The 23,189-nt window shown below is 39.8% G+C and overlaps 1 protein-coding gene across 1 annotated transcript; it reads right to left on the reverse strand.

The window, feature by feature from the left end:
• Positions 1-281: 281 nt before the first annotated feature.
• mipepa (mitochondrial intermediate peptidase a) lies at positions 282-22,657 on the reverse strand. The gene is made up of 19 exons (XM_072691710.1): positions 22,199-22,657; positions 21,034-21,207; positions 20,823-20,911; positions 20,658-20,744; positions 20,493-20,556; positions 20,129-20,311; positions 18,584-18,740; positions 18,351-18,399; positions 17,021-17,081; positions 16,836-16,888; positions 14,880-15,033; positions 14,675-14,752; positions 14,372-14,576; positions 12,980-13,089; positions 12,797-12,871; positions 12,472-12,588; positions 6,922-7,043; positions 6,475-6,548; positions 282-1,042 (listed from the first exon to the last, which is right to left on the reverse strand). Exons 1-19 carry the CDS (start codon positions 22,346-22,348, stop codon positions 942-944), a joined length of 2,103 nt encoding a protein of 700 aa, XP_072547811.1. The 5' UTR covers positions 22,349-22,657; the 3' UTR covers positions 282-941.
• Between the last annotated feature and the right edge of the window lie 532 nt (positions 22,658-23,189).

A 23,189-nucleotide genomic window follows, 5' to 3' on the forward strand; every position in this document is an offset into this window, starting at 1 on the left:
CTTACAAATTACACAGCTCAGGTTTTTCCATGGAAATCCCCAGCAATAACTTCTTAGAAGTGTTCCATATAAAATCCATGATGTGTGCTTTCTAACCATCAAGACAGTTGGGAGGAATTTATCCAACATTCCACAGGTACTCTGTAGCTGGAAAAAGACAAGCTTGCAGGGTATTTGTGGTCACATGCCTCAGTGGCTTTTGGGTAGGAAGGATGAAGAAGTCTTGGAACTCAAGGACGGATATTAAACATGGATTAAAACTCAAGAAATTGACAAATGGCTTATGAATTGTGGAATGCTTCTTTAAAGAAAAAGTGACTGACATTACAACAGTGATTTGAGTTTGGGAAAACAGAGCCTGCAAAACTCAGTAAAAAAAAAGTTTACTGTACGTGAAGCTCTTGTTGAGGTTCAACTAAAATGTCAGTTCTAGATTTGTATACACGTTATTCTTAAATTAATAGACTACAAAAATTACCTCATGCCAGATTTGTATCATTCTGGGTTTTCAATGCTTCTTGTGAAATGATGCATACATAATGCACACCATGTGCTTCACACAAGAAATATACAACGCAGCCCAATAAAGGCCACATTGTCTGTAGATGTTCCTCAGACATACCACATCACCTAATTCCACTTGATTCCACAGACTCCTTTTGTTTGGTAAAAATCAAATGAACATGACGGATCTCTTACCCCAGATGCAGTCCATCGGCCAAGACACAAGTATGTTTGCTTCTTTAGTTTAGAACTAGGCCAACTCATCTCTGTAAATACATGCCCAAAAGCATCTCCTGTGGTACACTAAAGAAGCACAAGTCAGATACCAAACGTGTATTTGGCTGATTGACTGCATTTGGGGTCGGTGATAATAGCACAGCAGGTAGGGATCTGCAAGGCTGACTGTTCAGAACAGGGAGGCTTCAAGACTTTGGTGTTTAACCCTCTGAGTCCATGATGAATGTCTCAAAGTCTGGGTCTAGGTCCGAGACCAAGGCGTCAACAAACTCTTCTGTGGACGGCCTTTTCTGCAACATGCCTGCATAAGAAGGGAAAGAAAAGAGAAAAATTAGAAATCTCTGGATTTGTTTTTTTCCCCCCAATGAATTTTATTTTCATCACAATATATGAGGGCTGCTGCATTTTATTTCATCATATTGTATTGGTACTGAGACATGACTTTCCACAACAGGCTACAGTTCTAAAGTAGGTGCAATCAGATTGGTGGGACTGTAGCATTAGAAGCCACTTACAGCAGCCCTGTGCTTCCAAAACAGCCTTCCAAGTGATTTAATCACCGGGCTATAGAGGCAATTACAAAGTACACACACAAGTGCACAGCTCATAAACTACTCCATTATTAACTACTAGCCTGTACAAATGCTAGTATTCTCATGCCTCTGGGATGTCCATGCACAACATTCTCTAGAGTGGAGTCAGAATTGTGTCGAAAAAACATCCAGTGAGCTGCACTTCTACAGATGGAAATGCCTTGTTTAACAGAGAACAGCCAATCTGGTCCGAGCTGAACCTAATGGGCTAGAACAGCAGAACAGCCAACAGGTTCCACCTCTTTCAGCTAAGAACAGAAAGATGAGGCTGCTGTGGGCACATGCTCAACAAAACTGGACAGCTGAAGACTGGAAAAAACATAGCCTTGGCCTGATGAATCTGGAATTTGGTGCCAACAGCATGAAACTATGGACCCAACCTGCCCAGAGTTAACAGTCCAGGCTGGTGGAGGTGGTGGTGTAATGGTCTGGGGAATGTTTTCTGGGTTCACTTTGAGCCTGTTATTACCAACTGTCGCTTGAATGCCACAGCCTATTTGATTATTGTTGCTGACCATGTGCATCCCTTCATGGCCACAGCTGGCCCATCTTCTAACGGCTACTTCCAGAATGGTGACAACAAAAGCAGTCGCAAACTGGTTTCATGAATGTGACAAGGCGCTCAGCGTTCTTCAGCTGCATTCCCAGTCTCTGGATCTAAATCTAATTGAACACCTTTGGGATGTGGTAGGGCGGGGGATTTACAGCACAAATCTGCAGGAATTGAGACACACTATCAGGTCACCATGGATCAGAATCTCAAAGGAAATGTTGAACATCTTGAGGAATGCTTACCAGGCTGTTTTGCCAGCGAAATGAAGCCTTTCTAATGAAGTGCTTGGTGATAGACATATCCTAGTTTTTGGTTTTATAATAAAGCAATCCCTGGAGGTTTAAAGGAAGGAAAGATTTTAAAGAGGATCTTTGATAGACTTTCTACTCAAGTATAAATATAACTTACAGTAAGTGCCAAAGCTGCTAGAAATCCCAAACCTAGGATTAATCAAAATAATCCAAATTGAAACACAATGAGAATTTATCCAGTATCTCACAAATACATGGAAAATGCCAAACAAATTTGACCAGGAAAAAATAAATACATGATAAATTCATGTATTCATTCAGTGTCCCACACTGAACAGCACCAGATTCAAGAAGTGAATTTTCTCTTTCTTTCTCGGTCTCGCACACACCTGCTAACCTGCCCCCTCACTGGCGAGCTGGGAGATTCTCTGTGTTTCAAGCGTTGGTGTGTGTTGCCTTCTGAACCATGTGTGCACTCGTTTTACAATTCCACTGCTCTCACGCTTTGAAGTCAGCTCATTTCCCCTTGTAGTGTTGCCAATGTAAATAGGCCCTCCTCTCCACCCCCTCTTTCCTGCATGGGTCACCTCCACACACATACGCACGCACACGCGCACACACACACACACACACACACACACACACACACATAGCCTACATGCACACTGTTAAAGACACAAACAATAACTAGCTATTATAAAGAATCACAACCATAAAAAGAATTAAAAAGGCTTAACCGCTATAGTGTGGTTTTAGACTCGTTCACAGACGCTTTGAGAGTGGTTCAGCCGTACACTCATCCAAAACTGGCTGCTATACATAATCATTCAGGTCTCGAGGCATGCGAGGACACAAAGACGGCTGGTTCTAACTGAAAGGGAGTGAATAGATGACATTAAATACCTTATGAGAATCGTCCTTGCCCAGTGTAGCTTATATATACAAACACACACACACAAACACAAACACACACACACACAAACACACAGGCCTTTCTCCATCAAACTAATTCAAAAGTGGAAACTTTATTAGAGTTCATGTCCCTGAGTCTCAGAGAGTGTTTGTGTGATGCAGAGATCTATAGACAGGCTTGTGTAGCAGTTCAATAGTGTCGACTTTGGTCACACCTTACCCTGGGGCGATTGACTGACAAACGCGCGCGCACATGCATGCACACACACACACACACACACACAGTCCTGATCTATATTACACAAAACACACAAGCGCAGAAAGACCCTGCCAATACGTTAACCCAACTTAACTTTGAGTCTCAAAACTATACTACCTCACTGGACTCAATATTTATTGCACACTGCATAATTTGCACACTACCCCCAATTATTTATTATTTATTGTCTGTATTGTGTTGAATTGTCTGTCTGCACTTGTGTCTATGTTGCACCATGGTCCTGGAGGAACGTTGTTTAGTTTCACTGTGTACTCTGTATGTAGTTGAAATGACAATAAAAACCCACTTGACCACTTGACTGTTGTGGAGTTAAGAGTCTGATAAAGTTGAAGGTAGTGTTCACAGTACAGGTAATGGAGAAGAAAAAGGATGAGAAAATGAAACATGAGAATGAGAAGAAAAAGAAGAATGAGAAAATGAAGAGAGAAGGAGAGAAGGAGCAGAAGAAGGACGAAAAAAGAGGGAAGACAATGAAAAAAGACCAGTCGAACACAAGGATAAGGAAAACAATGTCAATAATCAGTGCAGTGTTGAACACTCATCTGTTCATCTAAGGGTGGATCTGGATTAGCTGACCTGTATTCAGGGGCTTGCTGTCTCCTGCGTCATCATCACTTTCTATAATAACTGCAATTTCCTGACCATACTCCAGAGGAGTAGCCAAAGCGCCAAACATTCTGCTCTCTATTCCTACCAAAAGACTTTATCTACTTAATAAAAGACTGAATTAAACCTAATCATGAACTTCCCGCTGAAGAACATCTAATGCTACTGACCTGCAGGAATCCCTCAGACCTATAGGTTTCTTAAAGCACTTCAAAACGTCTGTTATTAGTCTTTCTACCAAGCCCAAGACCTTTGTACCAAAATAAATATAACGCCTCTGACTATTTTATACATATTTTGATAGACCCACCATCTGTGGTCATGGGTTGAGCACAAAACAGGCTGGTCTCATTTTCAAAAGTAATCTGGCAGAAGCTTCCTACACTGCAGCCAATATTTATTTATTTACAGGCCTAGGAGGAAGATCCCTATCTCTGTGATTGGTCCAAAGCTCGACAGCTCTGAGCTTAATGATGACTCTTGGGGCGTAATCTCACAATAAAACGACATCAAAGTGTGAGCGAGACCCAGCTCTCCTCCATTAATCCCCATGAAACAGCCCTGTATCACTCCTGCAGGATCTGCCACACCTTGAGGTTTTGCGAAGCCTAGACTGTGGGTTAGCTGGGCACAGTCAGGCATGGTATGACTTGACTAAGGTTGTCCTGCTTTGACTTTGTGAATCACATAAAAGGGAGGTTTTGATTAAAGGTACACTCCACAGAGATTCCACTGCCACAAAGTGATGACCTGGTCATTCAACGTGCTATTAAGCTGGAACAGGTGGTAGAAGGTGGTGTTTTTCAAATTCAAAGCTCTGGATGCAACAGCAAACCCCAATAACTTGAAGGAACATGTTTTAAAGGCTTGTGCGGTTTTAAAAGTATTAAGAAATAAATGCGGTGTCTTCACATGTTTATTTAAGTACCTTATATGTGAACTACGCAATTTCCAGTGGACTTTGTCTTATGCATACGTAAGCAACACCTACTTCCCTTCAGCCGAAAAGCACTTTTTTAACCATTTGAAACATGTCAAGAGTTGTAAGCAATAACCTCATGTTCAACCTGAAGGCGAAACTACTTCATCATAGCATCTATAATTATGGTTCAGAGGAAAAACAAGCCTTAAATAACTGAAAGGGAAAAAAAGGTGGGTGTGATATAGCTTATGACTAGGTACATGCAAATGAGATGTGCTTTTGGAAAGGCTTTACAGATGTTAATTTATTATAATAAGCAGATCCTATAGCACAGAACCACATGATCAGCATATAACCCAGCTCAAAGCATTGGCGTACACCACAACCCAGTATATACAGCATCTGTGTACTACATTACCAGCATATGATCTAACTCATGGTCTGGGCGCTCCATTGTTATCCTAGTCTGGCCTCATGAAAGGCATCACTGTGCTGCCTGTGGCTGTAGAACATAGCTTTCAGTCAGCACGGCCGTCAGTCGATCGCTTTTTTCTCTCCCCGAGCCGCCTTCTAATCTGGCCTGTACTTTTCAGCATCGATGGCCTGGAAGCCAGTTTAGGAATTGGTGCAGAGCTGCTCAGGAGTCTCTCTAGGGTGGCTCTGATTGCACTCTAACCACAGTGGAAACCAGACTCAGTTAGGCAGGCTGAAACTGAAGCCCCCTGTATAGGCTGGCTACAGTCAGACCGCTTCAGGGACGTGTTTAGGTGCTGTATTGTTGTAAATGGGTTTGCTAAGGACTGAGACTCTAGAATAGCGTGAGAAAGGCTTGCATGCAGTTTTTTTGGACCTCTGCACAAGACAGGGTGGTAAAGGAGTGCCTAGATAGGGATGTAATATTAGACAGGGATACACTACTTTAAAGTGGGTAAAAAACGCATAGTGCACACTCTGACTAACTAATATCCAGCCCAAACTGCAGAACACTTGAAAAATGTTTTTCCACATTAAACTGATTTGTAGAATTATTACAGTGGCAAAGACAATTAAACTGGGCTGCAGTAATTGCTGCTTGACCACATCCATGACCACTTATATTTCATGAGCAATAAAAACAGAATTAAATGAGCTACTGGCGATTATAATAGTACTTTGGTAACCTACCAATTATCTACTAGTTGAATCTGAATAAATCACTGGCTTAGGCTAAAAATAGCAGATACATGATCCATTAAAAGTATGCCTGGATCGACCCTGATCCCGGTCCACTTGGGACATCGATAAACAATTAAGACTTTAATAAGACTATTTAAAATCACATACAATGTTAAGAAGAATTTAAAACATAATTGATCAAACTGCAAATCACTAATCACTGCTAACTCATGGAGAAGGCTTGCTTTAATTGCCTGTTTTTAATTAAATAACTCAAAAATCATTTGATCTAACCTGGGTGTTCTGAAGAGCACCCAATCAGGGAAATCACTAAACTGTGTAATGTCTCCAGAACTGAATGACAAATCTCTAAAGTACCATGTGACTGACTCCAAATGCATGTCCTTGTTGTGTCTACCCTGCAGAGAGGCTCCACAGCTCAGGCTTAAAGGTAAACTTACCTTCAACCATCAGCATAGGCTCTTTTCCTCCCCCATGGGCCAGCATCTCTCGCCGGTAGCGTTCTCCATTTTCCCTGAGACATAACCAGCACACACACAGACACACACAGTCACATTACAAAGCCTTCATCACCAGCACCACCAACACAGCCTGGCCTTATGTACAGACCAAGCTGTTCAGAACAGCGTGTCGGGAAAACACACATGCCTAACAAAACCAGGTGTTAAGTGACTACACAATATAGCACAATACAAAGAGGCCAATTCAGAGGTAATGGGGGCGATTCCAAAACAGCCACGCTGGGGTTTTCTGCGCTGACTGATGAGGACATTTCTACTATGTGGGATGACTTTCATTCTAACCTTGCATTCAGTGGCAGAACTCAAACAACCTTATTAACACGAAACGGACAAACCAGTATCTTTTACTCAAACACAGATACACACCTGTTTAAGGGGTCCTTATGGAAACACTGCCTCCAGACCATGGAGGCCACAGCTCTGGACATCAGGTAAGAGTAGTACTTCGCTCCATAACCAACGAGGTGACTGAATCTCAGCTGCCACGCCTGTAGAGGCAAAACAAAACAAAAAATAAAAAATGTGTCTATCCCAAAAACAACTGATCTAATCATGCTCCGCCCACAAATGCATTCTTTCATAGCAACTGTGAGGTTAAACAAACTTAACAGAATGCTGGTCATGGGCTCCTCCTAGAGTTGGGGACAGCTGTAAATACAAACCATTGCGCTCCTACTTATGGACAGCTATAAACATGCATTTCTGTACAAGCTGAGGGTATACAGAACTGGAATCTGAAGTGAAAAAGCATGTGGACTGAGACCGAGGAGTAAGATTACAGAATTTAACTTGAATTTGACTCGAGCTACGCAGCATTAAACAGTTCTTACAAGGGGTCATGTGTAGCTCCACCAAAGTGTCAGTGTTGTGCAGTGGCACTGTTCTGGCCTGGAGTTTTCACACTAAATAGTTACAAATATATTGGTGAATTTCTGGGTCATTACTATGTGACAGTGTTGAATCAGGTTTTAGCCTCATGGAGAGGGTTGAGAGCTATAAGCAGGGCGATGTAAACTAGCTTATAAAAAATACTACATTTTTTAGCTTTACCACTATTTTACCATCATTAAGAGGTTCAACGTAGTGCTGGGTGATATGACCTCAAATCAATATAATCACGATTAATTGAACATTTTACCTTGATAATGATTAATGAACGATTATGCAAGTAGCTCAAGGTGCTCAGTCGGTTCGGTGTTTGGATTCTCCTTAATTTTGCTGACTTGACGAGGCGGAGTCACATGACTACACAAGTAGTATTTTTTTTTTAAGGGGACAGTACATGAACACACAGCAGGAAAAGTACTTGCAGAACAAAAAAAAACAAAAAAAAAAAACAGTAAAACTAAGTTAACATATAATAACAAATCAACATGGTCAAGATTCCACAAATTAGACAATCGTAATGTTGCTTTTGATTAATTGGATTGCCCAGCCCTAGATCGTCAGTTATTTTGGATAGCAATTGCATTGTAGGCATTATGAGCCCTGGTTGGTTTCACTGTTACTGTAAAATATTCAGGCTCAGCAAGTTCTTCTATGAACCATTTTACATCAAACCGCTCCAAAAGTCATTGTTCTCATCACAGTGATTCAATTTTGCAGAAATTTAATTGTCTATAATAAAAATAACAATTGTTGGAATTCTCTTATCAAGTAAAAGCATATGTAATATTTTTATTTCATATCACAATAATATAATCATTTCTGTTCACACAAGTCTTTGTGACAGCAGCAATATCTGTATTTCTAATGTTTACAGTATCCCAAAACCTGTTCACACCAGATCTATCTGGAGAACAAACTTAGGAGAATCCTAATGTTTTGCATCATTCCCAGCGCTGAGGGGAGAGTAATGTTTTGGCCCAGTGATATCCCAATTATGGTTTTAAGGGCTTAGTAGTTCAAAAGCTTTGCTGAGGGATGAAGACATGCTTAGACCTTCATTACCCTGCTGAACAGCAGCACATGTAATCCTGCTTTGGAGAACAATGTTTATTGGTATGCTATAATATTACAGAACTAAATCTATATGCTCCCAGGCACTGAATACTATATACACACACACACACAAAAGAGATGTTTATCAGATGGTAAAATACTGTAAACAGTCTAACATACAATTGTATACCTGATAAAACCAGACCAAATGAAATACACCTGGAGCAAAATCAACCCTTACGAGCAGAGCCATCAAAGTTCAGCAGAGCATGTCTAGGGTTAAACGCTGGACACTAACAGGTTGTTTGAAAAGGCTGGGCTTATTCAAACAGTGGTGGGAGAGTGAGCGGCCCGGTTGTGTGAAACACGCTTAAGCTGCTGAGTGTCAGCCTGACGACTCCCATCTGGCACCTAATGACTTTCATAAGCCTAAACAGCACTCAAGTAGCTGGGCCTAATGTGTGAAAGCTGAACATTAGCGAAGGCCACAATCACGAACAACTTCATTTGGGAGATTCATGACTCTCCTATGGACAAGTTTAGATTACAGGAAGAACATTTTCAAAAATTCCACCCCTCCCCCATGCCAAATGTATCCGAACAGCCAGAGCATGTTTCACATCACTTGTTTAAGTGGTTTCTGACAATGTGTAAAGTGCTGTTATCTACATATATATATATATATATATATATATATATATATATATATATATAAATGGGCACCTATTTTATATAGCTATAAACAGTAGTAACAGGTGTCTTAAAGTCTATTAGTATACACTATATCCATAAACATATTGCGACACCTACACAAGAGCTTGCTTGACATCCCATTCTAAATGCATAAGCAATAATATGGAATTGCCCCCCCCCCCTTGCAGCCATATCAGCATCCGCTCTTTTGGAAAGGCTTTGGAGGCTTTGGATTTTGGAGTGCGTCTGTGGGCTGTTATTCCCATTTATCCAGAAGAACATTAGTGAGGTCAGATGCTGCTGTTGCGTCAGTGGGCCTGGCTCACTTTCTTTTTTAACCCAATTTTCTCCCCACTTTACCATAGCCCACTGACTCACTATGACTCCTCCTGACATTACTTGCAATGCTCTAAGAGGGTAAGGATACATGTGAACTGCTATTCAATGATGAATCAATGGGCAGCAATCGCGTTCTGGGACAAGCATTGGTTCCCAGTTCTGATACATCAGCATCCCAATAGTAGTAATAATGGGAGAAAGTGTCATCGACCCACCCAGAGAGAGCATGGTCAATTGTGCTTTCTTGGGCTCCAGCAGCTGATGGCAAAGCAGCATGACAGCAGCATGCAATCCTCGAGACACAGTGCCAGGTTCTTAGTTGCAGTGTATTCTAAGATATCATTTATCCCCAGCTATAGTGGGAGTCTTGGATAGAGAGAAAAAAAAAAAAAAAAAAAAAGACACTAATTCTCACATAATGCTGATTTCAATTACTTTTCCAGATAAATCTCACAATGCCTTTCCTGGTATTAAAGTGAGTTAAACCATCTGCCATTTCTGATTCATCACCATTTAACAAACATCATAACAAACATTTTCTGATCCTGATCGTCATACAACCGTGAGAGAACTGTAAAACTTTAAGCCGGCTGGCTATGTAGTCATTTATTAGCCTCTCTGCTGCCTGCTTAATTGAAGCTCCCTTTGCTGTTTTCATCACGAGAAAGTAGACAATGAAATAAAAGTGGTTAACCGGGGTATACTCATCAAACAATGAATCAAACACTAAAATATAGTATCATTAAAGTGTATGGTGAAAGCACAGGGAGGTTATTTCCATCAGTGGACTGAGAACGTTAGAGTATCTGTTTTATAGCTGTGGAAATATGCTTTAAGCAGAAGAGACAGCCATACTATTAGCTGCATTCCCCTGAGAGGGAGTTAAAACATAAAAAAGGGAGGGAGCGGTGATTTAAAGGGATGTTAAAGACATTGTGGCTGGAGCAATTAAAGGAGAATATTTAGTGCTGGAAAGGTCAGATTCCCCATGGCTGTGTGTAATTACAGAGCAGGACAAATGGTTTTAAAGTCCAAAATCAAAAATGTGTGTTTTAGAAATCGCCCTGGCCGCCATATGGCCATCTCCGTTTTTAGCCCCCAGCTGCTGAGAAGCTGCAAGAAACATTTTCTTTTCTTTTCATCCTTTAAATGGCTTCTGAAAGAAGAGTTTCAAATGTGTCCCTCAGGGAGTGTTCATGCAAAGTACACCTCTGCTTTGTTATTTCAGACAGGCCCCTGAACCTCAGGAGTGAGAGAGCGAGAGCAAGAGAGGGGTTTTTAATCCTGTAAATGCCACTGTGCCTGGGTATTAGATATAAAACCCCCATGTGAGGAGAAAAAAAGGCCCATATTTGACTAGCTCTCACGCCTGATGTGCTTTTTGCGCTGTAGGATAGAACACTGTAAGGTACTATTAACGATAAGTCAGAGACAAATCCAAAACACTCATTAAGTTTAATGGATCATAATGTTTCAGACCACCACCACATTGTTTACATAGGAAGAAAGTGTGTGCTGTCACTGCTATATAGCAGTACCTAAGTATTTTTAATAATCAACACAACACAATTAATGTTATCAGCATTCTCCCAAACTGTCTCTAATATGCGGCTGAGCTGCAGGTGAGCAAATCTCAATCTAAGGGCAGATGGAGTATTTCTGGAGATGGGGTTTTTCAGGATACGATTTCAGAAAGAAACCTGGTATAATTAAAACAGGACTGCAAAACAGGCCAATTACAAATCCCCCAAACTACTACATAACAGTCATGACTTTATTTATGCCACCAAAAGTTACATAAACACACCTCACTAGCGAAAGCCCTGCTAGCCCTAGACAAAGTTGGTGATGAAGGAAAAAAAAAACCCACAAAAGCCACTTGGAGAGAATATGTTGTTGCTGACAGAACATAATCTGCTAGTTATGGAAATGTAGGGTGCTACGTAAACCAGGCCTTATGGCCACAGGGTTTCCAGGGTTATTGTCTGCAGAAGGGGAGCCTAAAAGTGGTGTACAACAAAGCCAGGGAAGTGAGCAAGTATCTACAGTACTACAGTAATAGCTAACCTAGACAACCAGCAACAATCTCTTCGGCTAACTAACCATAGATCATGCTGACCGGACACCTGGAAAACAGAAACACTACCTGTAAGGACTCAGGAATAAATGCAAACAATAGTTTTAGTGTTCTTGATACAGGTCTAAAAACAAAACTATGCTACACTATGCTATACTATGTGGCTCCTGTGAGCTGCCATGATTATGTAAGAAGTTTTTTGATAAGCACTTTGCAAATAAAAAAAAAAGAAGGAAAATTAGAAAGTGCGTCATTCTGAGGCAAAATAACAGGGTTGTAAAACAGCATCTGGGCACCAGATCAAACTTACAGGCATTTCAAACATCAGTGCTGGACACTGGTCTAGAGTCAACCATGGAGGATAACTTGTTTCATGTAACACCACATCAACACTCATACTGGATGGAGAGGGAGATAAAGTAAAAATAGCACAGGAGGAACAGTAGCTGCTGGAATCAGAGGTAGCTGCTGTTAATAATGGGTGGTGGAGGTGGGAGGAGGAGGTAAAACATGCTATGAGCCATTAGTTAATACACATTTTCTCTGGCCCTGATAAACAATGACAAAGCCATCATCAGAAGTACTGTTTAGTCTGTTGAATGATAAGACCCAACAGATTGTGCTTAATATGGCATAAGGAAAAAGATCCAGTTTGGTTTCAGGTCGACTTTTTTCTGTAATTTCACTCAGAAAATAAAATAAGAACACTTCATATAATGATAACTACAGGGTGGATTTTTGCTTTTACATGACAACACAATAGTCTAGGGAGTAGATGGCTTTTGTTCACAAAAGACATCATTTTGTGATTAGACTTAAATTAAGGAAAATAATAAAATGGTTTAATTTAGCTCCTCAGTACTTACCGTGTTGGGAACATAAGGCAAGCCATAGTACTTCTGCTGCATATCTATCAAGACATCTGTTGTTGACCGACTTTGGGGTTTGCCATGATAAACCTGGTCCAAAACCGCATAGAAAATCTGTAACAGAGACAGAAACAGTAAATATCCATCAGTTTTCACCCCACACAGATTCACTACTAAGTTAATCTTTAACCCAAACACCACTGTGACAGGAGTTTTCACAAAACACTGTCGAAAGGCCACTGGTGAATCTCACCAATTTATTCAAACTACTATTAAGGAATATGCATTCTTATTATCTAAGCCAATGAGATGCGAGGTGTACCTGAAGTTGAGTATCAGCAGCACCGCACACCTTCTTGGACTCACACAGTCGAGCTACCATGCTCTGTGGCAAAGGCTAAAATAAATCACAGGGTTAAGTGTCTGTTATGTATCAACAGAAACATCTGCTACGGCAGAAATAATCTGGAAAATAATAAATAGTGCATGGCGTTATATGGATTACCTGCCCTGACTGATAGTGACGAGCAAACTGGTTGATGACACGATAATCAGTAGCAAAGTACTCCATTAAAATAGAAGGCACCTCTGCAAAATCCGTAGCACATCTTGTTCCTTTAAGAGCAGAAATAAAAAACAAAAACAGACACCATAAGATTCCCTTATTAATTAAATCCATGACTTGATTAATCAGATCATAAACAATGTAAAATCCAACCAGTGCTTATAGGAAAGTAAAGTAGGCCGTCATCAGGAAAGGTTCAAAACAATGAAATTTACACCATAGTGTAAACCCCCTTATTTGGATGCAATTGGTTTCACATGGGGAGGTGGGGTAATGGCACTTCTCTACAGGACTTTTAAAATTTACGTCAGATTCGCACAGAATTCGATATTTCGGCCATAATGACAATGCAATAACCTAATTATAGTAATATTGACGTTACATGTTCAGAACATATACGTATGCTATAGGCTAAGCTAAACAATGACTTGCATAAAGCTGCCAGAAGCATCACATCAAAGAAGTCCTGAGGCTCGTCTTCAGAATTTGACTAAGGTTTGCCACAGACTTGAACAAGCCAAGGTATCTGTGCCAGGCATAATGAAGGAACGAAATGCCTTTTCTACGGGATATGAAAGAACATATTCATGCCGATTTGCACAGGGTTAATACAACCTGAGGTTATGTTTATAACTTAGGTAAAAGGCGCTGGAAACTTTCCTGACGCAAGAGTGAACAGTCTGCAAAAAATGACTGACATGGTGCATTCGGACGGATTGAAATCACTGAGAAACTCTAAAAATAATGACATTACTCTACCTCCCCTTGAAACTAGTCCCAACAGGGCTTAAGAGGGTATATATATTAATGGTGTAAAGACCATTTACTTCACAATGACTGACTTGGAAATGTTACAAATCTCAAATATCACCATAATTTCATTATTTATTTTTTTTATTATACATTTTCTAAAGAAACTATTTACACGGTGGAATGTTAGAATACAGACAATATTCTGTGGGTTAGCCATGGCCTTAACATTAGAGAAGCAGGCGTGTCAATCCTGTGGACCAGCAGAAAAAGGAAAGGAACAATGGTTCCTCCACACTCAATATTTATAGCTGAGGTGCCCTTGAGCAAGGTCCACCCAGCCTAACCTCCACAACTGTCCACATGCTAAGGTGGCTGCCCACCGCTTTGGATGTGTATCCTCACTGCCTTATTTGCTAGTGTGAGTGTTAGATGTGTAGCTTGAAATCCACTGTATCCACAGCTGTGCAACATCTGTAAAGTGTGTTTCTAATTCTAATTCAATACAGATGGGAAAAAACAATAAGCTTTTTTATAAATGTATGAAATGTGAATGTTACGCAGGTTCTCAGTGCATCATACCAGTCACATGCTGATAGCGTGTGCGCCCAAGCATTGAGTGCATGGCGTGGCCCATCTCATGGAAGAGGTTCTCCATCATAGCTGGCGTAAGGAGCGTGGGGGCACTCCGGGTTGGGGAAGGGAGGTTTAGCATAAGCACAACCACCGGCAGCTGGTACTGACCATCGTCCAGGAGGCGTCCTCCGCGGATAGTGAAATGGCAGTCCTGTGGACAGGAAACCAGACACAGACATAGCACCTTTGGATTTCTCATCTTACCTGGTCTTCTAATTTTCCAGTAAAAATGAATAAGGTCAACTCTACCTGATGAGGTTTATCTGGTCTATAGAAGAAGTCACAGTAGATGTATCCCAGCAATCCTTCAGTTTCATGAACCACTGCCTAAGGGTATCATTCAAAATACCAAGATATCAGACATCAGTGTAAACAAACAGGAAACTCAACCCTGTACATCCAATCCTTTTTACAGCCTCCCAGCCTTTTAGTTCCAGCAGTCTACAGGTCTTACCAGCTTGCGTACATCCTCGCTCCACACCTCTCCTGCATTGGGCTGTTCAGCCAGAAGCGACACACCAAAGAGCTGCGTAAAAAGACTGTTCAGACCCTCCATACAGGCCCCAAGAGAGAAGTAAGGACTGTATAGACTTGGCTCAATGTTGAACCTGCAACACAGAACAAACACCCAATTTAATTCAAAGTGATAACACAACATAATCACAACTTCCATCACAACAGACATTCAAGTTCAGTTTTACAGATGGTGTTTTACTCAATCCTCAAAGTCTCTTTCTTGGTGAAGCAATAATGATTAGTGGACAAACAGTTTGTCAAAATCAGAAATTGAAAACAAAAACCTGCACTGCAAGAAAACGGTCAAAAAAAAAAAAGGTGGTAGTCGTTCTGTCTCGCTCAGACAGAAAAAAATTAATTAAATGAACAGTTTGTCTAGATCAGTAAATAATCGGGAACCAATAGTATAAAATGTATAACTTAAACTAGAAAAAAAGTATTGGGACACCTGCTCCTCCCAATACTCCTTCTACATTCCAAAAGGAGTTTATCCTGCTTTTGTTGGAGTAACTGTCTCTACTGTCCAGTTCAGGATGTTGGATGATCACTACTCCACCTCATGCCAAACGTATTGGATAGAGAGTTCCACTGCTCCACAGCTCAATGCTGGGGGGGGCTTAATACCCCTCTAGTCCACACCTGGAATTAGGCATGGAGCCAATAGGTTTATGTTTATCTGCCCCACAGAGCACTATTCCACTGGCAATGCTTATTTACAGGATTAGACAAGCTGTGTGTGTATTTGCAATGGGTGCAACTCTGACACTGTCAGGTTGAAAATATAGATGGAAACATGTCAGATCAATAAAGCAAATCTTATGTGACAGCGCTTTTCTGCAGGTAATGACATTGTTACATGAAGAGAAAAGAACATGAAGAAAAGGTTGAGCAGCTGGGCAGCAAAAATCATAAGTTTGTTTTCATGCTTTTTACTTTATCGCTTGTAATTTCCACAGAGCGTCAAGGGAAATGTAGCTGCAGAGAGCAACAGAATGAAATAAAGAGGGGACTTTGGGAAATCACTGGATACTGATAACAAATCTTCTACTGTTCTGGTTATTTGTAGCACATGAACGGCTTGTCCTGCTGTAGAGTCCTGAGGCAGGTCATCATGTTCACGAGCAGCTGTGAAAAGCAGTTCCTCAAGCAGTTCATTTCTTTACTTTTTGGATTTATATTAAATATAATCCACATAATTTAAGTTCCGCCTCAAAAAAATAAAATAATAAAATAAAAATTACATCTTATACGCATCTCAGTTATCCCTGTATATTACCAAACGCTGGAAAAATACCCAAAGAGAATAAGCGTACCACAATACACCCCATAAAAACTAAAATACAGCATTAACCCTAAGCCAAGGACAGCTTATAAAAGTTTCAGAAATGTCTCAGTCTCATCTAATAGCAGCAAAAAGAAAAGCCCAGTCTTAACGACACAAGAGCACTTCCTTTCCTCCCTTATTCGGACAGAACCGCTGCCAAAAGGCTCGTGCTGGAAACAGCTCTAAGGTCCCCCAAGAGCAGGAATGCCTGTAATAAAAGCCCTTTAACATGTCTGCCAGTGCAGCTCAGCCCCTGGTGAAGAGCTGAACGGTGGAGTCAGCGCATAGTTCATTAATAAACTGGAGACAAGCAAGGCTGAGCAGTCCTGATCCCACAAGCCAAACTTCCAACAAAAGGCTTCAGCCTGGCCTGGGCTGTATAACAGGGAGGACAGATCACAGGACCGTGACTGTATTTGGACTCAATCGAGATTGGACAAACGTACGAGTTCGGTTCAGTTACTTCATAACACGTCAATCAGCTTGCTGCGAAATGATGTGAAGGGATGCATTTCCTGTGTGGTTTTGCTCCATGACCACCTTTCAGAAATCTAATGGAACCAAACTCACCTTTCAGCACGCACAACACCACTCAGGTACGGGTGGTCCCATGGCATAAGAGCCTACAGAAAAGAGACAGGATTAACTGCATGGTGTTGTACTGATATTTCAGACTTCAGTGAAAGCAGCTCAATAACATTAAACATTAAAAACTGAACGTATGTCTATTCATGTGGTGCTAGTTACGTTCTTACTGGATTTCTGGGATTGAATTTAGTCTTCATATTTTTCATCATTTCAAAGTCATTTTCAGTTCTGGAAAACAAAAAAGTGTATTAATCATTCTAATAATGCCAAAATGGTTATTGGTGATCTTACAGTTAGTGCATAATGACACCTAGTGGAATCAGAAAGTAATAACTTCCAATAACATCCAATATGAGTGGCTTAAATAAACTCTTTGACATATAAAGTAAGTCAACATTAAAAAAAAACTGAGTTAAGTCAACTTTAAGTCAACTGAGTTAACTCAACAAAGTTCTCCTATATTACATTTTTTAGCTTTACATCTCATGTATTGGGATGGGCCTCAGAATCATTAGTAAAAAGCTGCAGATTAAATTATTTAAATATCTGTAAGATGTTTAGTCTGTACTTTTTATTCCCATCTGTAGGTTAGAACTCCTATCATATGACTCCTGACCACAGAGGACGGTGATGTTGATGGGATTTGAAATATTGATCCCATGTCCCCTGTTGAAATGCAGGCAGTGAGACAGCTGCACCACTCTAGAGCTGTGAAGTCTAGAGCTTTGTGTTTTTATGTAGTGATGTAGTAATTTCACAGCTCTATTGGGCACAATGGTCTAACTGCCTGCTCAACAAGTATAAGGAGATCATGAGTTCAAATCCCAGCAAGGGCTCAATGCTCCACTGGCAAAAGCCTCCCATCCGTCACAGACTACACATCTAACTAAATATTTAAGCAATTTCAGATGCAGCTCATGTACTAATGCTTTTGAGGCTTTTCTCAATGTGTACTGTTGACCAAACTGAGATACAGAAGTAAAACATGTGAGTTAAGAGAAAATTTGAGATGAGATTTTGAGTTGAGATACCAAAACAATTATGTAATCAGTTGGTCTGATTTTGTATTTTTTACAGCGTAGATATTTTCCTTTTGTCCACACACACTTGATTCACATTTATAATTTGCATATTTAATGATTTGTTTCAATATTTAACTTGATTTACATGCTTAATCCATGCATTATATTTTTACTAAACTTAAAAGAAAGCCTTTTAAAACACTTTACACGTAAATATGTTGGAAAAAAAAAAAAAAAAAAAAAAAAAAATATATATATATATATATATATATATATATATATATATATATATATATATATATATATATATATATATATATTTTTTTTTTTTTTTTTTTTTTTTTTCCGACATATTTACGTGTACATTTAAGTTTTTTTTTGTTTTTTTTTTAAATGTGTTAATAAAACATATCTATATGTGGTTAATAAACACTACATGTTTAAAGTCTAGTTTAACCTGAAAGTGAAACTTTACCTGTCTTTGAGTTTGTCTGTGAGAAGCTGTAGGAAGTTCATTACAGTATCTGTGAGGGGAAAACAGTTTACAGTGGTTCGACCAAGGTGGGCTTAAAAAGGTACATCCAACGTTTAAATACAACAGCGTCCACATTTTTATGCATGCAGGAATTTTAAATATATAGTATATATAAAACATATGAAACTTCTCAGAACTGAAGAGTAAACAATCTTCCAGAATAATAAGTTTACCTGGGCTTTTGGCCATGGTTCCCTTTAATGCCCTGTGTGCATAAGACTCATAGCCAACCAGCTTGGCCAGTCTATTTCTACAGGATAGCAGTTCTTCCAGGGTGTGCATCATTCCCTCGTTTGGATACAGAAAAATCCTGTAGGCGACTTCTCGAACCTGAAGTGGTAAAGATAATAGTGTGACCAAAGGTAATGGTATTAGAAAACATTATTTAACATACAAACGACAAACATACAACTGAAAGCTGTTGAGATAATAAACTGTATACTAGATTAAACAGACTATTTAATGTTTGCCAATTAGTGTGAAATGACACCTCCAATAGAACCAACCCAGGGGAGATGGGGGCATAAGAAGCACAATTACAATTACAGCTTCTTTAGTCGGGTGACCAATGAAGCTAATTGAAATGCTAAATTCATTTGAATGATGTATTTGTTGCACATTCAACCAAACAGCTGCACTGAATCGTTCCTCTACTACACACCTGTCAACTCTCAGATATGTGTGACTTGAGAATACTAAGGGCATTGACAGTCTTCATGATGTACATGTTCAAATATGCTCTTGATTCAAATATAGTAAAGTCTTATATTTACCTGTTTGCCTGGGGTGGCAATCTAAAGCTAAGGCTTTATCACAACCAGGTACCCATTTATCAAAAAGAGGTCACCATATTATCTCTATTAGCAAACATAGAACGAAGTCTCTCCATATGCAGCACATTTCTCAAATCTTTAAATTCCATTAAAAGTAATGGCTTGCCTTTTTATATTTATTTAACTAAAATATTTATGAATTTACTACCACTGCTCCAAAAAATAGCAAGTATGGATGTGGTGCAACAGTTTTATTAAAGGCCTTTGATATGTCATTGAATACAAGTGTTCAAAAGGTAAGTAAGCGTTCTCTTGTTTACACTTCTCACATAAAGGAGAGGTGTTTGGATATTTGACGTTAAGCCCGGGCTTGGAATAATGGGGTCTGTGATGGGGCTGCATGATATAAAAAAAGGACAATAAAGAACAATAGTTTGTTGTTCTGCACTATTAAAAATTGATTGTCATCATATTAATAATGCACTCTGTGTATCCAAGATTAATGTTAATAAAAATATCTGGTAGATATGTCACAGAAAACGAAAGCTCTTTAAATGCTCCCTTTGTATCAAGCAGCGAAAAGCATGATGCCTGTCTGATGTCTGATTTAATTTTGAGTATGTGACATTGCCTGTCCTGCGATGTGACTATTGCACATACGCACATTGCGATGACAATACTGAAACAATATATTGTGCAGCTCTAGACTATGAACTACTGTGAATTAAACTACTAACTGAATTAAGGTTTGTCCAGAATTTCTAAAGCTATAACAGAAGTTCTTAAACTGGGTCTCAGGGCCTTCCTGACAGTCTATCCCCAGGTGTTGGGAGTTGGGACTGAGCAAAAATGTGGACCGCCTGGCAGTCCCTAAGGACTGGTTGGAGACAATAAAGTGACACAGAGATCTGCAACAAATTCAGATAACATAGCTCTAGGACTTACCAGATCATCTGGTGCATCAGCATGTAACCCTCCAATCTGAATATAATTAGCTTCATTGGTAAAGTGCTGGTGAATATGATTAGGAAGAGCTCGCTTGTCTATTCGGTTTGGCATGTGACTCCCCATTAGAAACTGATTATTGAGATCCAAGAGTTGAACATTTAGGTTGACAGCCTCCTTCCTCTATGGAGAAAACAAACAAACAAAATAAAACAGGAAAGGTCAAAGCAGGAAAGACACAATTGTGAAAATATCTTAACAGGCTTTAGGTTTAATCTGATTGGCTGAGAACTTCTCATCAATCTGTTGAGCAAAACAACACTATAGATGCACAAAATCAAAGCAAACAGATCAGGTATCTGACCTGCTTTTCATCCAGGTGGATTCCACTTATCTCAAAGTCAAACATGAACAGCTCAGCCACTCTCCTGCACAGAAGACAGGTAATCAATAAGCACTAAAGCTCTAAAATCAACTCTCGAGACAAATCAGCAGAAGAAGATTAGCACTGAAAAGGGTTAAGATGCACCTTGTTTCTGGATCAAGCTTGGCCAGAACCTCTTCGTTGTCCAACAGGTTCTTTAAACTCTTGCATAACTCAACATTTGTGTTAAGCCTGTAATGTACAAACAGAATAGATCAGAAATTCCTCCAAACACATCATTCCCTTAAAGCTGCATCAAAACAGACTTACTTCTCCACTGTGGTGCCAATATTTATGCACGTCTTTTCTGCTGCTTCTCGATACTGTGGATCTGGGTGGGCCACCTTGATGAAGTCTGCCTGTATCACAGATATCACATTAGAAAGACTAGCGAAATTTGGTCAGTTTTAGCTAACGATTCACTTCCAATTGTCTGGCATTCACACTTTACTGGACATCATAACGAACTGGGCAGCGTTACCAGATCGGCTACCCGACATAAACTGTCAGAGAGCTTGTCGAACGTCTCCACGGTCACCGAACTGGGTGGTATACTGCAGGCTTTCTCCACCAGCTGCTCAGTCTCCAGCAAAGCTCTCTTCTGGATCACCTCGAACCCCTCTGTGGAGCTTAGCTCAGGCACACCAAACAGGCCCTATACGGCAATCCAACATAAGAGAGAGGATGGAAGTAAACTGACAGTTAAAAAGGGTTTAAAGAACTGTTAGTTTATCTGTTCAGTGATTACTAGCCCGACTGCTTAGAGTAGTGCTGCTTTAGGGCATCTGCATGAGTACTGTACAGTTGAGGAATGCTAAAACACTGATTTGGGTGGGTAACAAGATGATATTTCATCACTGTGATAAATCCAGTATGTTTTCTGAGCTTTCTTTGCTTAGAACTACTTGCATTTTACCCCTTTTAAAGCATTTGTAATCCTACAAAATTAAATGTTGATCCAGATGGATGTATTACTGTACTCTTCATATTATAAGCATGCAGACTATATATTGGTACTGAAAGATGTGAGCATTAAAAATGTGAAATAAGCATTATCCTGATATTTTCATATCAGTGCATATTATTCCTACTTAATTCAATGTAGCAGTGAATTCCATAGTTACTCAAGTCAAGGTGCCCCAAATCTTTTAATAGGTGTTGATTCTCTGTAGATAAATATAGGAATTAAACCCACATCCACATCTGGTTAATGCAAGAGGAAACATCCTGGTCGGAGGTTTTGGGATTTTGAGAGTCGACATGGACCAAAATATCAGAAAAAGTTACAAGACCTTGTGGAATCCATGAAATGCAGAATTTAGAAATATGCACTATATGGGCAAAAGTATTGGGACGCCTTCTCATTCATTCATTGTGTCTTGAAATCAAGGGTATTAAAAAAATAACTGAGTTTGAGTTGAGTTCATTCTGCTTTTGTTGGAGTAACTGTCTCTACAGGGAAGGCGTACTGCTAGATTTTGGAGCATTGCCGTAAGAATTTGATTGCATTCACCAACTCATCCCCAAAGTATTGCATCAGTGCTACCCCTCTAGCCCAAGGCATGGTGCAATTACTTTAACCTTTCACTGCTGAGTCTCTGTGTCGGACTGGACAGTGCTGACAGATGTGGGATGTCGTTACCTACCACGTTTTTCCTGAACAGGTCAGGTCTCCTGACAGCCTGCGCGTTGAAAGCTGCTCCAACAGGTGACCAGGTGGTCACCTTTCTACACAGCCTGAACGTTGCTGTGCTCCTGACCCTCAGCAGCCTCAGCAACTGGTTATAAGCAGACATGACTGACCCTCACAAATCACCGCAATGCCAATCCGCCAAAGCAAAGCAGACTTAACGGTTTAGTTCATATGACACTGACACACCAGACCCTGAGTAGACTGTCTGAGGAGCAGGGGTTAGCACTGCCGCTCCATTTATTAAACTCGTTAACACGCAATACGGCATAAACCAGCTTTTCCAGGGTAAAACAATGATGATCCCAACATCAGCAGTGACTGTTCATCATCAGAGCCGTGTGTCGCTGACTGCTGTACTCTTCTTAAAGGTTATTCAGGAGAAAGCAGGCACACCAGCTGCCCCTCAGCACACGGTCTGTGGGCTTCTTCTTCTGTGAGTTTCAAGGGAGAATAAAAACACTGCATTGCTCAATATTGCCCCCTACTGCTCATCATTTCCATCCATTCATTCATTCATTCATACAGAGCCCTGAAAACTACCATGGTAGAAAAACATGTTCCCTCAATTAAAAAACTTAATTAAATGATTTAAATAGTTTCCTCAATTGTTCCATCCATTTAATACATCGTTCCCACAATGAAAAACAATTCTCTCAATTTAATAAATAATTCCTTAAATTAAAAAACGTTCCCCAATTTAATAAATCATTTCTTTAATGTAATAAATTATTCACTTAATTAAAAACTATTTTTGCCTCCATTTAATAAATCAATAAATTAAATTAATGAATTATTCCCTTAACTTATATAATTATTAATAAATAATTGCTTCAACTTAAAAACATGTTTCTTCCATTTCATAAATCATTCCCTTAATTTAATAAATCATTCCCTCAACTGAAAAACGTTTCCTCCATTTAATGAATAATTCCCTTTATTTAATA

This window comes from Salminus brasiliensis, chromosome 11, assembly GCF_030463535.1.
Source record: "Salminus brasiliensis chromosome 11, fSalBra1.hap2, whole genome shotgun sequence".
NCBI classification, from domain to species: domain Eukaryota; kingdom Metazoa; phylum Chordata; class Actinopteri; order Characiformes; family Bryconidae; genus Salminus; species Salminus brasiliensis.